This window comes from Chaetodon auriga, chromosome 10 (genome assembly GCF_051107435.1).
Source record: "Chaetodon auriga isolate fChaAug3 chromosome 10, fChaAug3.hap1, whole genome shotgun sequence".
NCBI classification, from domain to species: domain Eukaryota; kingdom Metazoa; phylum Chordata; class Actinopteri; order Chaetodontiformes; family Chaetodontidae; genus Chaetodon; species Chaetodon auriga.
In genome coordinates, this window is record NC_135083.1 from 27,495,588 (window position 1) to 27,511,069 (window position 15,482).

General features: G+C 40.2%; 1 protein-coding gene and 1 pseudogene across 2 annotated transcripts; one reads left to right on the forward strand and one right to left on the reverse strand.

Moving 5' to 3' along the window:
- Positions 1-132: 132 nt before the first annotated feature.
- Positions 133-2,499, reverse strand: LOC143326749 (large ribosomal subunit protein eL22). 2 transcript variants are annotated; one of them, XM_076740599.1, is made up of 4 exons: positions 2,446-2,499; positions 1,665-1,775; positions 1,262-1,386; positions 133-333 (listed from the first exon to the last, which is right to left on the reverse strand). In XM_076740599.1, exons 1-4 carry the CDS (start codon positions 2,455-2,457, stop codon positions 189-191), a joined length of 393 nt encoding a protein of 130 aa, XP_076596714.1. In that variant the 5' UTR covers positions 2,458-2,499; the 3' UTR covers positions 133-188. The 2 variants fall into 2 exon arrangements, with proteins under 2 accessions (XP_076596714.1, XP_076596715.1); XM_076740600.1 differs by having other exon boundaries at positions 1,665-1,772; positions 2,446-2,483.
- Positions 2,500-7,772: 5,273 nt separating this feature from the next.
- On the forward strand, positions 7,773-14,117 carry LOC143327436 (THAP domain-containing protein 6-like; annotated as a pseudogene).
- The last annotated feature ends 1,365 nt before the right edge of the window (positions 14,118-15,482 follow it).

A 15,482-nucleotide genomic window follows, 5' to 3' on the forward strand; every position in this document is an offset into this window, starting at 1 on the left:
AAATTCAGCAAAGAGATAATAGGTAACAATTACAATTAAGACCAAAATGTTAAACCTACTGTAAGGTTTAGGTTGTCCGCCTGTACTCAGGTTAGCCTGTGAGCCATGCTGACCAAAAACTTGCAGGACAAGTTTCTGTACCGTAAACAACATTTATTTAAATGTACAAAATCAGATGAATCGTCAATTTAATCTTCATCTTCCTCCTCCTCTTCATCCTGGTTGATCTGGAAGTAGCGGAGCTCGTAGCTCTCCTTGGTGTTTGCCACAACGCGCAGCCAGTCACGAAGATTATTCTTCTTGAGGTACTTCTTGGTCAGATACTTCAAGTATCTGCAACAGGAGACAAGAGCTGTCATTCACTTTCACATGAATCACTTTCAGTGCTTCAGGTGGGGACAGTGATTACAATATCAAAGTCTGATTGCTCTGTTAGTTTAGCGCCATCTCACCTCCCCACTTGTTATTTATTCTAATATTTACATGCCTTTAATAACAACAATAATAACAAACAACAACACATTAAATACACTAATGTACAAGGCGACCAATATTCAAACCTGTTATGTTTGCACTCTATAAAATCATTTGTGCTCTACTGTAAGAAGGTCATTAATGTATTTGGCCCCACTAATCAATGATTCAATCATCCCATCAAGTCCATTCTCACCTGATACTAACATGGGAACTGTATCTGGATACTGACATCTGATCCACTGGTCTTTACATTCACAGCTACTATCATTAAGTGTTGTTGTTCATTCTGCTCACATGTTTTATTATGCAAATTAGCTAGGCGGAGCTGTCAACAAGCAGAGCCTCACAGGTCAAAGGAAGCAAAATCACCGACAGACATGATCAATTTTGTGCGGGAAGACAAACTAGTTACTGCTGCTACTTGCAGCTTTTACCAGCCATCTTAAGCTTCAGGTCAAGCTGGCTGATCTAACCAGATTTTAATTATGTGTTTAACTGCATTTACACCTGCATTAACATGTCTTTTTCCTGATCGAGATAGGATATTCAGACACAGAGTGCGTGTTAACACCAGGTGGAAATGGGCTCTGTATGATCATCAATACACACCTATTGTGGCCAATAGGGCTGCACTAGTGTCCTCCAAACTCTGCATTTCTGAACACTGCATGTCATCAGATGTCTGGGATAGCCTTATCAGCCCATGCGGACGTATTAAGTTTAAAGTTATGCTGTGACCCTTGTACATTTTACCACAGAAGCATAATCTACATGTGTTTCTAACCTTTTGGAGAAGGGCACCTCAGAAGAAACCGTAATCTTGCTCTTGCTCCTCTCTATGGAGACCACACCACCACCCAGGTTGCCGGCTTTTCCATTCACTTTGATGCGCTCCTGAAGAAACTGCTCCTAGAAACATGTTTACGGAAACATCACACACAGACCACTGACAGCCATTTGTACACTACTTCGAGATCAATATGCTCATTCTAAATACCTGCAGTCAGTGACACATATCACATATTCATGGATTACTAACACAAGCAAATTTTAAGTCTCCATTAGTTGGTTTTCATATTTTGTAACATTCATTTCTGCCTGGGAAAAGTCGGCATTAATGTGGACAGTATATGATTTGTGCAAAACAGACTAAAATACACTGAGAACGTCTGATGAGTGGGGCTTACAAAGTTGGCAGCGTCCATGATGCCATCTTCAACAGGGTGGGTGCAGTCCAGAGTGAATTTCAGGACCTGCTTCTTCTTCTTACCACCTTTGCCGGTGTTCTGCTTTTTCTGCTAGAAAACAAACAAAAAAAAAATCTATTTGGCTGGAGTGTGGGGTTAGCTACAACTACAGGACTTCACTTTTCACAATTCCAAACGCTATACTGGAGAACGTCACGGTAGACACCATTTAAAGTTAACACACTGAGGGTTTCTTGCTTGTTACAAGTCTTACAGAACATTGTTGAAAATATACTGTAACGAATCAGAACGTCAAGAACAAATCTATACATTCGGTACGTGTTATGAGGCGCGTTGACTTGCCAGTAAGACAAACCATATCACTAGATCTACTTTCACTGTTCAACGTTCAAGTGTCGGAGGCACAGTATAAAAAAGGAGCAAACATTTATCTCATTAGAGATCAACCGCTTCCTCAACTACATAAACTGGGCAACTTGTTAAACAAACTGCTGTCATGCAGCAATCCGGACATGCTAGCCGAGTGAACAACGTGGAGAACCGAAGTCCCTACCGACGCTAGCTTGAAGGCAGTTGTAGGCCATAGAAAAAACTCATCTACATATGTGCTCATAAAACCACTTCCAAGCTGAACCCAAACCCTGCTTTTTGACCATGACTACTACAGCAGCACTGCCAGTCCATCCTGCTTGTTTTCTCTGGCTTTCACACTGGAACGGCTACAATGTAGGTAGAATTATCGACACGCAAGTTTACTTACAATAGGCGCCATGACGGAGAAGCTAGCAGAGAGGAAGAGCAGACAGTGCGCATGCGTTACATTTACAAATCGAATGCCAAATTATTGATTGAATCCGTGCATCTAAGGTCGATTAAGTTTTTGCCACTAACCGTAAAAGCGTGTGTAAGGCCAATATTAAAGAATACGGAGACCTCCTTGGGTCAAGGCGAGAATTTTTTATAGTGTTCTCGTGCGATACCGTTCTTCTTCAATTCCTTCCGAGACATATATTTATTTACATATGTATTTTTGACATTTATTTGGAGCAGGCTACCATTCCTCCAATAAGAGGAATCTCTACGAAAGCAGTGTATGGAGTTCTGGACAGGTCTATTGACCTCAAAGATAACAGTTGAACATCTGAATTATTCTTTAACGCCATTATCACTCAATTGCCCCAAAAGCATATACAAGATGGCTAAACCTTCAATTTAAATGTAAGTTTTTATAGATGGGGTGGTTATATTAATTGCCATTAATTAATTTACCTGAAATTACAATGAAATACTGATGTAAGGAAACCTCTTGTTGTTAATTAGCAAATTATTGCTATTTTTCGAATTACTTTGTAATTTTGAGGCACAGTTTTCTAATTGAAAGAAGGCATTGTAATTCATGTTGGATAACATGAAAAAATCATGTATGACTTACTATCCTAGGATGACTTACATGAGACAGCACAGGTGTGCCCTTCACACATGATCAGGCCATCAAAAAACATCAATGATCCAAGTGGCAAGCCGAGTCTTATGCAATGCCAGAGCTTTACGGAACCAGGGACTACCTTTCACCTGCCAATGATAGAGATCTGCAAATCTGCAGAGCTGCATCCACCTTTCACCAAAGTGTTCCATGCGACCAACACATGTATGACATATGGAACATCATCTGGGCAGATTCGCATCTGGTTAGTCCAAGAGACGCATATGAGGCAATGCACTTATACATATATTTCAATCAGGAGACATAAGTGAATGATGTGAAGATAATTTGTTAATTATGACAGATGATAATTGATAAATAAGTCTCATAAGAGAGTCTTTGGTGCTTACACTCCACAAGGAGATTTTGTAATCAAGGGGCATCACCCTGAGCAGCAGCAAGATAAATCCCCCCATGGATTGGTGGTGGTGGTGGCTTATGACTGTTGACTGATAGACTGATGAGGATGATGAAATCATGAAGCCGAAGATCTGCAAAGACAGGTCACTGACAGGGAGGTGGAGGGATGCGCATAACAGCATCATGAAAGAACTAAGACAAAGAGAGTCATATTCAAAAATACGGCAGCTACATAATAGGCTAATGATGAAGGTGTGTTGCTGTGCCATTGGATAAATGTGACCACCTGATGACAACAGCTGATATCTTAATTGACTGCCCCAGACAATGACAGCAAAGAAATTATGAATGACCATGTGAGTGTAGTGAATTACAGGCCTAAGCATGTAAAAGAATAGTCTTCCTGACTGAACTTCCACTAGAGCTTCATCTGAGAGATGTTATTCTTGCTTGTCTGTGGCTGTGTGTGTCTATTAAAGCTACCGCATATACTTGAATATACTCTACTCATACTTACTAAATGGCCTTGCAATGTTATGTAGTTGTTTTGCAGATGTCGTGGAGAATTTCCTCAAAATAGATTTCTAAATCTGAGTGTACAGTGCTTGAATCATGGTGATGAGATTTTAACAGTGTTGACCAAGGAGACTTAATTGAAATCTTACATAACCACAGCTAGAGGATGCCAACAACCAACAGTGTCAATGAAATTATCCAGGAGTTTGCCCATGCAAGCCTTGTCCAGGGGCTGCCTACATAATCAAACAATGGGCAAAAACACTCAGCATCGCTGAGCACGGCCTTCAGGACATCATAACAGTATGCAAAACCCTGCAACCAACAATGAGAAATGTTGTGAAGTCTCTCACCTCCCAAACACAATGAATGTCCAATAGAAGGATATTCAGAAGTACCTGATCAGATGCTTGAGGAATACTGATAGGCAGCATCTGCTTTTGCTCCTAAGATTCTGCAAAGGATCACATCTATTCCTAGGGGAGAATGTAGTTATTGACATTACCCAGATTCAAGGCTTTCAGGACCTGTGGCTCATATGTGTGCCTGTGTGCTGGAGTTGTCAGTCCATTATGACAGCTATCCATAGTAAAATGAGATGTGGGACCATGGTCTCTGAGGAATGGGCAGAGGATGACAATGAACAATGATAGAAAGTAAAACATACTGAAATGCATGAAAGTAAGTACTACAAAACAAAACAGGAAATGCAGTTAACTATAGTCCATGCAAGTTGTCATAGGCACACCCAGGATGTTTCTTATCTGCTCTCTACCCAGCCCTCCTGCCCCTGCAGTCTGTGCTGCCTGGGTGCCATCATCATGTCACTCCATTCTCTGATTCTGATGTCCTTGTGCAACCAAGGTAAGAATATCCAGCCAAGGATCACATTCAAGGGAAAACAATTTGCATCTTTATTACACATTCTAAGCCTGATCCTATCTATATTATGTATCTGTATTAAGAAAGGAATTCTGCAGTAGTAATGTTTGGAGGAATTCATTCACTTTTGGTTAAGAAATCATGTGTATTATGTTAAAATCTCAATCAAGAAAATCATGTTTGTATAGTTTTTTTTTTATTATTAATAGTAGGATTATTTTAGATATCGTTTTCTATTTCAGTGTTTAATGTGTCATGGTGGGGGACTGATAAGCAACTTTTGTGTGTGAACGGAAAGATGAATGGATGAATCGATTATCCAATCCATTGCGTAAAGTTACTTATAGTTACTATAGTTATAGTTACTTACAATATATCTAAGAATCTTTCAAAAAATAAAAATTTGGAAACTGTCACAGTTCTTGAGTGAAATCAATGTCTTTTCTTCTTTGTTTTGTTAGGAAATGGCAATGTTACCATATTATTGTTGTATCTGTTAGAACTGTTGCCATGTACTGTGTGGTAATGTTCTTTTGTTAGCAACGTTTTGAAAAATTTAGTAGTGTACAGATGTAGTACAGATGCATTCAAGGCATGTGCAAGGTAACCTACAGGTGCTGAAAAATGCTTGACCCTACTTTCTCTGATTTAAGATCACGATGCCATAAACAGTAAACTGTGGATTTGTGGATTCATCAATTAATCAAATCAATCAAACTTTATTTATATAGCACTTTTCATGCATATTAAAATGCAACACAAAGTGCTTTACAACAGTTAAAAACAATATAAATGAAAACAGAACAACAGTTAAAACCCATCCCTCCCACCCTCTGTATGTACTAAGATATACCCTCAGCTACATACATAAACACACACACACACACACACACACACACACACACACAAAGATACTCTCACCACAGACAGTTGTAAGAGTTGCGAGACATGGCAAGGCAGCGAGGATCGAGGAAAACGCCACCTTTGGGGCCATCCACACTGAGAGGAGTCTTCACAGACTATGAGCACAGGGGGTGCCGGCACCCGGGCCCCCCCGACCCTGACAGGCAGGCGGACCTCCACACCAAGGTGGGGAGCCCCCCCGATGGCCAGGCTGAAGGGACCCAAGGACAGCATCCCCAGCAGCAGACCCGACACTGCTCTCAGCATGGAGGACCCCCCTGAGGAAACACTGGAATTTCAAAAAAAAAATAAATAAATAAAAAATAGATAAATAAACAAATAAAATAAAATGAAATAATTAATTACATAGTTAAAAGAAGAGAAATACATAAGATAATAAGTAAAGTAGATAAAATGGAATAAACTAATACAAAATATGAAACAGCAAAAAATAAACGGCATCAACATAGATAGATAGATAGATAGATAGATAGATAGATAGATAGATAGATAGAAAACTTTATTGATCCCCAAGGGGAAACTGCTTTGCCACCCGATAAAAATACATACATCCACTTAACAAACAATACAAACAATTCCATACCATTGCACAAAAACAGCTGTATCGACATGATTGGATACTTCATATGACAAAGTACTCAAAACAAGTGAATTAAATTGATACAGGCAAATTAAAAAAAAAAAAAAACAAAAACAACGAACAACCACTAGTTAGTGATGTTGTTAAAAAATCTGACTGCTGCAGGAACAAAGGAGCATCTCAGTCGTTCAGTAGAACACTGAGGCATCACTAACCGCTCACTAAATGAGCTTTTGAGCTCCTTAAATGTATTGTGGAGCGGGTGGTTTTCGTAGAGAAGGACTGTTTTCAACTTGGTCCTTGTTCTCTTCTCCACTATTACCTCAAGCTTGTCTGGGTTAAAACCAATCACTGAGCCAGCCCTCTTGATCATCTTATTAATCCTGTTCTTGTCGTCAATAGATATGCTGCCTCCCCAGCACAGAACAGCATAAAATAAGACACTAGCCAGGAAGCCCTGGTAGAAGATGCCCAGCAGCCTTGGGCTGATGTCAAAGGATCCAAGTTTCCTGAGAAAGAAAAGCCTAGACTGAGCCTTCCTCAATAAGACCCCAGTGTTTTCCTTCCAGTTGAGCTTATAGTCCAAATGGACACCAAGATATTTGTAGGACTCGACAAGTTCTATTTTTTGATTATTAATTGTCACTGGGACAGCCTCCTCTCTTTTCTTCCCAAAATAGGATTAGGTTAAGGTCTTTTGTTTGAACATTCAGCTGTAAAAAATTTGTATCGCACCATTTGGCAAATGAGTGTGCCTCTTTTCTGTAGGCCAGGTCATTGCCATGCTTAAGCATGCCCACAAGTGCAGTCTGAAAACTTCTGTATTAGAAAGGATGGCTGACTATGTCTGTAATCAGCTGTATAAAGCGAAAATAAAAAAGGAGATAAAACTGTCCCCTGTGGAGCTCCTGTATTGGTTAAAATGATGTCTAAAGCTTTGTCAAGCCTGACATACTGGGGACGTGCTAGAAGATAATCTAAAAGCCAGGCAATGGTTTTGTTATGCAATTTAAAATTACTTAATTTATCGGCTAAAATGTGTGGCTATATTGTATTAAAAGCACTTGAAAAATCAAAAAACAGGATCCTGACAGAACTGGCTGTGGTATCGAGGTGACTGTAAATGTTATGCAGCATAAAAATTAAAGCATCATCTACTCCCACACCCCTTCTATAGGCAAACTGTAAACGATCCAAAAAAAAAAACAAAAAAACAGACACCTGCCTAGTGAGATGATGCAGGACCACACTCTCAAAACACTTCATGATATGAGACTTACGGGCTATTGATCTCAGGTTAGCAAGGTCACATGACACATTGGCTTTCTTAGAAATGGGAACAATGCAAGAAGTTTTCCACACAGCCGGAATCTTAGAAGATGGCAGTGACAAGGAGAACAGTGAGGTAAGAACAGAGCACAGCTGATCAGCACAAACTTTTAGGGTGCGGGGATGAATACCATCAGGGCCAGCAGCCTTGCTGGCCCTAATACGCTTTAATTGCTGGCGCACCTCCTCAGTTTTTAAAACAATACATGGACTACAGTCCTCAGAAGTAGAAGTACCCTGCATAAGAGAAGAGAAAATTGTGTGTCTCAGAAAAGTCAAGATTATCAAATCTGGCAAAGAACGCATTAGCATCACTTACTGTTATGCCTGAGCCACACAACCATGATTGCTTGTCTCATAGCCAGTGATGGACTTCATGCCGTTCCAGAGCCCTCTTGTGTTGTTTCCTGACACGAGCCCTTCAACTTTAATCTTATATTCACGTTTCCCCTGTCTGATTACTGCTTTCAATGTTCTTTGTGTATCTCTGATTCTGTCTTTGGCACCGCTGTTAAAAGCTGCTTTTTTCATGTTAATAGCAGCTTTCACTTCGCTTGTCACCCAGGGTTTGTTATTAGGGAATATTCTGATTTTCTTACAGGGAATGACCAAATCGACACAGTAGTTAATGTAACAAGTTATGGCAAGCCGTTCCTGCCAGAAATACGCCACATTCAGTCGCGTTTCAACTTCATTACGGCGCAAAAAACGCCGTTTTTTCAGATTTTACGCCGTTTTTTACGCCGTAATGCGCAAAAAGAACGCCGCTTTTTACGCCGTAATGAAGTCCTCCAAGAACGCGCGTAAAAAACGCCGTTTTGCGCATCAAAACGCGCACCACAACGCGCGTAAAAAACGGCGTTTTCCTAGTATGATAATAATCTCCACCCTTCTTTTCTCTCAGCCACTGAACTTGAAGCGTCTGCGCCCAATCGCTGATCAAGACAAGCAGACCAAATCAGTTCAGCACAGATCTCCTTTGTGGCATAGTTTGTCCTGACTTACCTTGTAGTTTCTCGTAGGTTAATATTTTGGGTGATAGGCAGGAACACATCCCATAAATTAACTTCGTCATCCTCTTCCATGCGTACGTATGTATGTACGTATGTACGTATGTATGTACGTATGTATGTATGTATTGGTCAATGCTTCTATGTTATTGTTGATTTTCACTGGTTTACTCCCTGGCCAATGAAGTGAAGAAGTGGTACAGTGGTTAGAGCTCTGGAGACACACACACACACACACATATGTATGTATATGTATATGCAGCCAAAATATATGTCTATATATCCTAACAATGCATGGAAGGGGAGTTTAAACAACGACAGAAATGAGAGGAAGTACAAGTACACACAGGCTTCTGCCACCATGTTTACTAACACAGGGCTGCAAAGTCAGTGGGTTTACATCCAAACAAATACATACAATACAAAGGATTCGAGTAATTAATGCCACTCGCACCTGTAAGCTAAAAGGTCTCTGTTTCAAAGTCCTGAGCTCTAACCACTGTACCACTTCTTCACTCCATTGGTCATGGAGTAAACCAGTGAAAATCAACAATAACATAGAAGCATTGACCAATAAATAGATAGATAGATAGATGGATAGATAGATATGCATGGAAGAGGACGACGAAGTTAATTTATGGGATATGTTCCTGCCTATCACCCAAAATATTAACCTACGAGAAACTACAAGGTAAGTCAGGACAAACTTTGCCACAAAGGAGATCTGTGCTGAACTGATTTGGTCTGCTTGTCTTGATCAGCGATTGGGCGCAGACGCTTCAAGTTCAGTGGCTGAGAGAAAAGAAGGGTGGAGATTATTATCATACTAGGAAAACGCCGTTTTTTACGCGCGTTTTGATGCGCAAAACGGCGTTTTTTACGCGCGTTCTTGGAGGACTTCATTACCGCGTAAAAAGCGGCGTTCTTTTTGCGCATTACGGCGTAAAAAACGCCGTAAAATCTGAAAAAACGGCGTTTTTTACGCCGTAATGAAGTTGAAACGTGACTGAATGTGGCGTATTTCTGAATGTGGCGTATTTCTGGCAGGAATATGTCAAGCCGTTCCTGCAAGGTACGGCAGGAATATGGCAAGCCGTTCCTGCCAGAAATACGCCACATTCAGTCACGTTTCAACTTCATTACGGCGTAAAAAACGCCGTTTTTTCAGATTTTACGCCGTTTTTTACGCCGTAATGCGCAAAAAGAACGCCGCTATTTACGCTGTATTGAAGTCCTCCAAGAACGCGCGTAAAAAACGCCGTTTTGCGCATCAAAACGCGCGTAAAATACGCGCGTTTGTGCGCACCACAACGCGCGTAAAAAACGGCCTTTTCCTAGTATGATAATAATCTCCACCCTTCTTTTCTCTCAACCACTGAACTTGAAGTGTCTGCGCCCAAACAGACCAAATCAGTTCAGCACAGATCTCCTTTGTGGCATAGTTTGTCCTCCTGACTTACCTTGTAGTTTCTCGTAGGTTAATATTTTGGGTGATAGGCAGGAACATATCCCATAAAATCACAAAACAGCGTTTTTTTTACGCGCGTTTTGACGCACAAAACGGCGTTTTTTACGCGCGTTTTGATGCACAAAACGGCGTTCTTTACGCGCGTTCTTGGAGGACTTCATTACGGCGTAAAAAGCGGCGTTCTTTTTGCGCATTACGGCGTAAAAAACGCCGTAAAATCTGAAAAAACGGCGTTTTTACGCCGTAATGAAGTTGAAACGTGACTGAATGTGGCGTATTTCTGGCAGGAACGGCTTGCCATACGGGGGATTACTTTTCTCAAGTAAGACTGAACATTACTATTGGTCGTATTTTGTGAATTGAATATTACTGTACTTTATGCCTACCAGCGAAAGCTAGGCTATGTTTAGTGCCAGTGTTCACCCGTCTATGAACTGAGACTTTATAAGTCATATTCCATAACACTGACTTAGATTACAACTGACACAAGAAATAAAACGCAGAAATAAAACAAATATTACAGGTATAATATTGACCAGCAAATTTTACACAGGTGGCACAGACTGTATTATTTACATGTAATTCACCCTAACAACAGTAAGCTACCTCTCATGTCTCATACCCAGCCCACTTACTTAAAAATACAGACAACTGAACATCTGACTGTAGAATAGTTTGCAAACAAGCTTATTCACAGTTTTAGCAGTTTTGGTTCATTATTAACAGATATGCATCAAAATAGGAGTTTTGTTGAAGAAAGGTTGTAAGAAACTTGAAGGAAGAAAATAAGCTTGACCTCCTTTGTAAAATGTTTTTGTGTAGACTCTCCCAAATCTTCCATTTTCATTTTGAAGGTTTCCCAAATACAAAGATGTAAGGAAGAAATGGGAAGTGGCTTTGAGGAGGGAAGGATTCACTGCAAGTAATTCCTCAGTGCTTTGCTGTGAACATTTTAAGCAGGATGGTTTTGATAGGACAGGTCAGATTGTCCGACTCAGAGATGGTGTTATTTAGGTGTTATTTATATCCATCTTTAGCTTCCCAGTTCACCTCCAAAGAGTAGGTGTATCATCATAAATGTAAATATTCTATTATCAATCACAGGGCAGGGTGAGATACTTACCCCTGTATATTGTTTTTCATTTTAGCTGGAAAAGGGCAAGACTACTGTGACGGTTTGCTGTGGGCATGTGAGGGGGAAGTTTCTTTTAGGGCGCCAGCCAGGTCTCTCTCCTGACATATAAGATGTTTGACTTAGTTGGTCAGTTAAGTCTTTACCTATTGTTATTTTTCATTTAACCTGACACATTTCTTTTCCCCACATCAACACACACAAAGGCAATACATTTAACTATGCACACCTTCACTCATGAAAATAACCTGAGCAACACAAAATCACAACAGCACAAAATATCAAAGTTAACGCAAACACTGTATTTATGGATCTCAGAGTCACAGTGGCAGTTCAGACAGTTCAATTCAGTCGAATATATATATATAGGCGCTTTTTGTTCTTTATGAATTTTTGCTTATATATATATATATATATATATATATATATATATATATATATATATATATATATATATATATATAAAGAACAAAAAGCGCCTCAGTCCGAGTAAAACTCGGGACCAGAGTGGTATTTGTCACAGTCAGTCTTTGTCTTTGTTTGAGGGCTTTCAAACTGCTCCGGAGGGGTGGGGTTGCTGAGAGCGAGATGCAGAAAAAAAAAAGTGGAATGAGGAAATGAATGAACTGAGGGAATAAGGGCACTCACTAACTTTTAATAACGGAGATGAATGAAGACATCAGGTTACCTGAGAGGTTATGGCAAAAGGGACGGAAATATGAAGATGTGGCAGGAGTGGATGTCGGATGAGGTCCGGGTCACAACTGAGAGGTGAAGATGTGGATGAATGAATGGATTGCCGTTTGAGGTCCGGGTCGCAACTGCAGACGGTGCGGGAACGTAGCGGTACGAGGGGTGAGGATTAACGGCTCACTTTTCTGCACAGGAGTTCCGACACTTTATGCTTCACACTATCTGGCATCAAACTAACTCTGGAGGTGGAGATTTTTTATGAAGCGGCGCCATCCAGCCTCGGCAAATCGGTGCCGCACAGTGCTTGGTGGTTACAAGGGCATGGGCAGGCTGGTCGTCACACTACATCTACCTCCAGAAGAGCTGAAGAGAGCCTGTCGCCTCTCGGGATGATCCAGAAACTGGAACCTCACACTCACAACCTCAGCCTAATGATGTGAGTATTTCTACTGTAAACATAATATCATAATGGTCCTGGACCTATTAAAATCTCACTTGTTTGCTGCCACTCATGTTAAACACACTCACACATAAAGCCATTCACACGCAATTGAAGACATGTTGAACATGCGCACACACACACACACACGGTGCTGGCAGTGGCTTTGACAGGTGATGACTATAAGAAAGAAGGTGGGCCATACACTAGTGGTGTCAAAGTGATGTGTGTGAAGTGGAACATCACTCAAGCCATGTTCATCCCTTCGTCAGTGCACAATAACATCCACTCAAATGCAAGTTGAACTGATAACCTGATCACATCTCACATTTTTCCTCTGTTTTCATGTGCAGTTGGCATTTTTAAATCACCTCAGTGTGTGTGTACTGTATATACCATAATGTATATAACACGTGTGCCATATTTTCTTGTCCTCTGACTTCTTGCACTTGTAAGGGAAATTCTCCTTGTTGCTCGTTGAGAGTTGCTAATTCTCAGAAGAATTACAGACTCGGTGTGATGAATCAGGTCTACATGCAGCATGGAGGGAAGACTCATGTAGAGTGTTCTCTGCAGATCTCCACAATGTCTTGGCTTTTATACTGTTTGGCAACAAAAAGGACGACTGGTTGTAACATGGACCTGGTATTGGTAAATCAGTCCCTTAAAACAATGGCGGTGGGGAGTGCACTCATCCTGTTTCCCAGGGTTCATACTATACCATAATCACACCTTAAACTTACCCCGTCATCCTGTTTCCCTCATTGAATGTCCTTTTGTCCTCTTTCTCACCTTAGTGAGAAAGGGCCGCAAAGACTTTTACAATTCATAGACTGATTTCTGGGAAAAGTAAGTCATCTAATTCCTACACACTCTGTCTTGTTGTTGCTGTAACATGTGAATTTCCCCCATTGTGGGATAAATAAAGTCTGTTTTATCTAATCTTATCTCTAGGATTATGACTATGCTTTGCCTGCTTCTCCTGCCGCTCTTAAGTCCAGACTCAATGAAGCCCTAGCAAGAGTGGAAAGTCTGGAGCGAGAGAAGAAGAACGCCATGGCCAGAGAAAAGAGGGCGAAGACCACAGTAGAGAGTCGTTTGGGGGATTTGAGGGAAAAGAAAGTCATTAATGAAGAGCTCAAAGAGAGGCTTGAATTCTACTCAGGTAAAACGAAATTAGCACTCCTTAGTTATTATCTGAAGGGGACTTATTAATTTTTGCTCATAAAATAGATTCAATAAATAAACTTCATGGCAAAGCAGGGCCATGAGTGTACAAAAGACTACAGGGAGTTTGCGCTTACGCTCCATCTACATGGTCCAAAGGCATACAAGTACCTCAGAGAGACTCAACATTTTCCCCTCCCACATCCACCTACATTACAAAGGTAGTCTTAATGTTGTCCAGTTGAATTTTTGGATATTACTGATGCAAACACGTTAAATAGCTGGTTCTCAATTTTTATTATTTTTTTTACAGGTGGCTGCGTTCGGTGGATGATAAGCCTGGCCTGAACAAGATGATGCTGGATATGCTGGAGAGAAGACCAGGCTAAACATGGATGTGTTGCACTCATGTTGGATGCCATGGCCATCAGAAAACATGTGCAATATGATCCAATATGACCCAGTCAATATATGTATGAATTATATTGATACTCTATATAAGATATATATATATATATATATATATATATATATATGATAAATTTCTCTGATATATTGATTATATTGATACTCCATATGATTTATATATATCATTTTCTCTGATATATAACTTTTATCTATTATATATATGTATATGAATGATATTGATACTCTATATATGATTTATACATGTTTTCATTTTCTCTGGGCCATGGGGGCCCCCCCCACCCCTCTGATAGTTGATGTAAGGTGAAAAAACATTATAGTTACTGAAAGTAGCATGCCACTAACATGCTTAATTCAGTCCATACTTGCTAATAATACCACTGTGTACAAATAACATAATTATGTATTTATGTATATATTTTTGTTTGTTTTTTACAGCTGGCGTAAGAAACTATTTGAGCACCAGTCAACAGCAGCTGCCAGTGAATTCAGCACACCGGATGAGCTGTCTTCTCCACGTAGCTACTTTGCCCAATTTTTTGATGACGATCTGTTCCAACATATTGCTGAACAGACAAATCTGTAGTGGAACAGTGGAAAGAAGAAGGGAAGGCCTTCTAAGGGAGGGGAGGAGAATGTGCACAGCCCCACCAGATGCATACAAAGGCCAACAACCCCAAGACCCAAGGTTGATGTCCGCCATGATCAAGTGGATCACTTCCCAGCTTTCACAGACAAGGGAAGGTGCAGGCTTTGCCCAGAAGAACAGACAACAATCTACTGCACAAAATGTGGTGTTCGTCTGTGCATCGCCCCTGGAGAAAAACCCACGCAACTGCTTCCAAGTGTTCCATAAAAAATGATAGATGATGATAGAGATAAGATTAGAGGCCTTTTTCACTCCAAGTGGTGGTGTATTTGGGTGTATATAGTTATGTAATTACTGTATCTGTTGAGTCTATTGGTTTTTGTTTTTGTTGACCTGTATCGCCTCCCTGAGGGCAGAAGTTCAAAAAGGATGTGGCCGGGGTGGGAGCTGTCTCTGGTGAAAAATCTATAAAATATTCTGGAAATATAGACAGCAAAAAAAATAAAAGTTTCTCCAGTGTTCATTGACAAAATGAAATTGCAGTGTTGTTTTTTATGTAATCTTCAATGCACAAAAAGTTCATATGTTCATCATGAAATGTTCAGTTTTTGTGTCACTTTTTCATGAGATTGTTTTGTTACAAGATTAAGATGGATTGGTAAAAATGAACAAAATCAACTTTAAAAGTGCTATGTGTAATGTAAATGACCAAGGAATACAACAATTTATAATTTATCCTCATCAAATTGAACAATAATATGTTTATCATTTTGGCTCTTAATAGGGCAACGTATCCTGG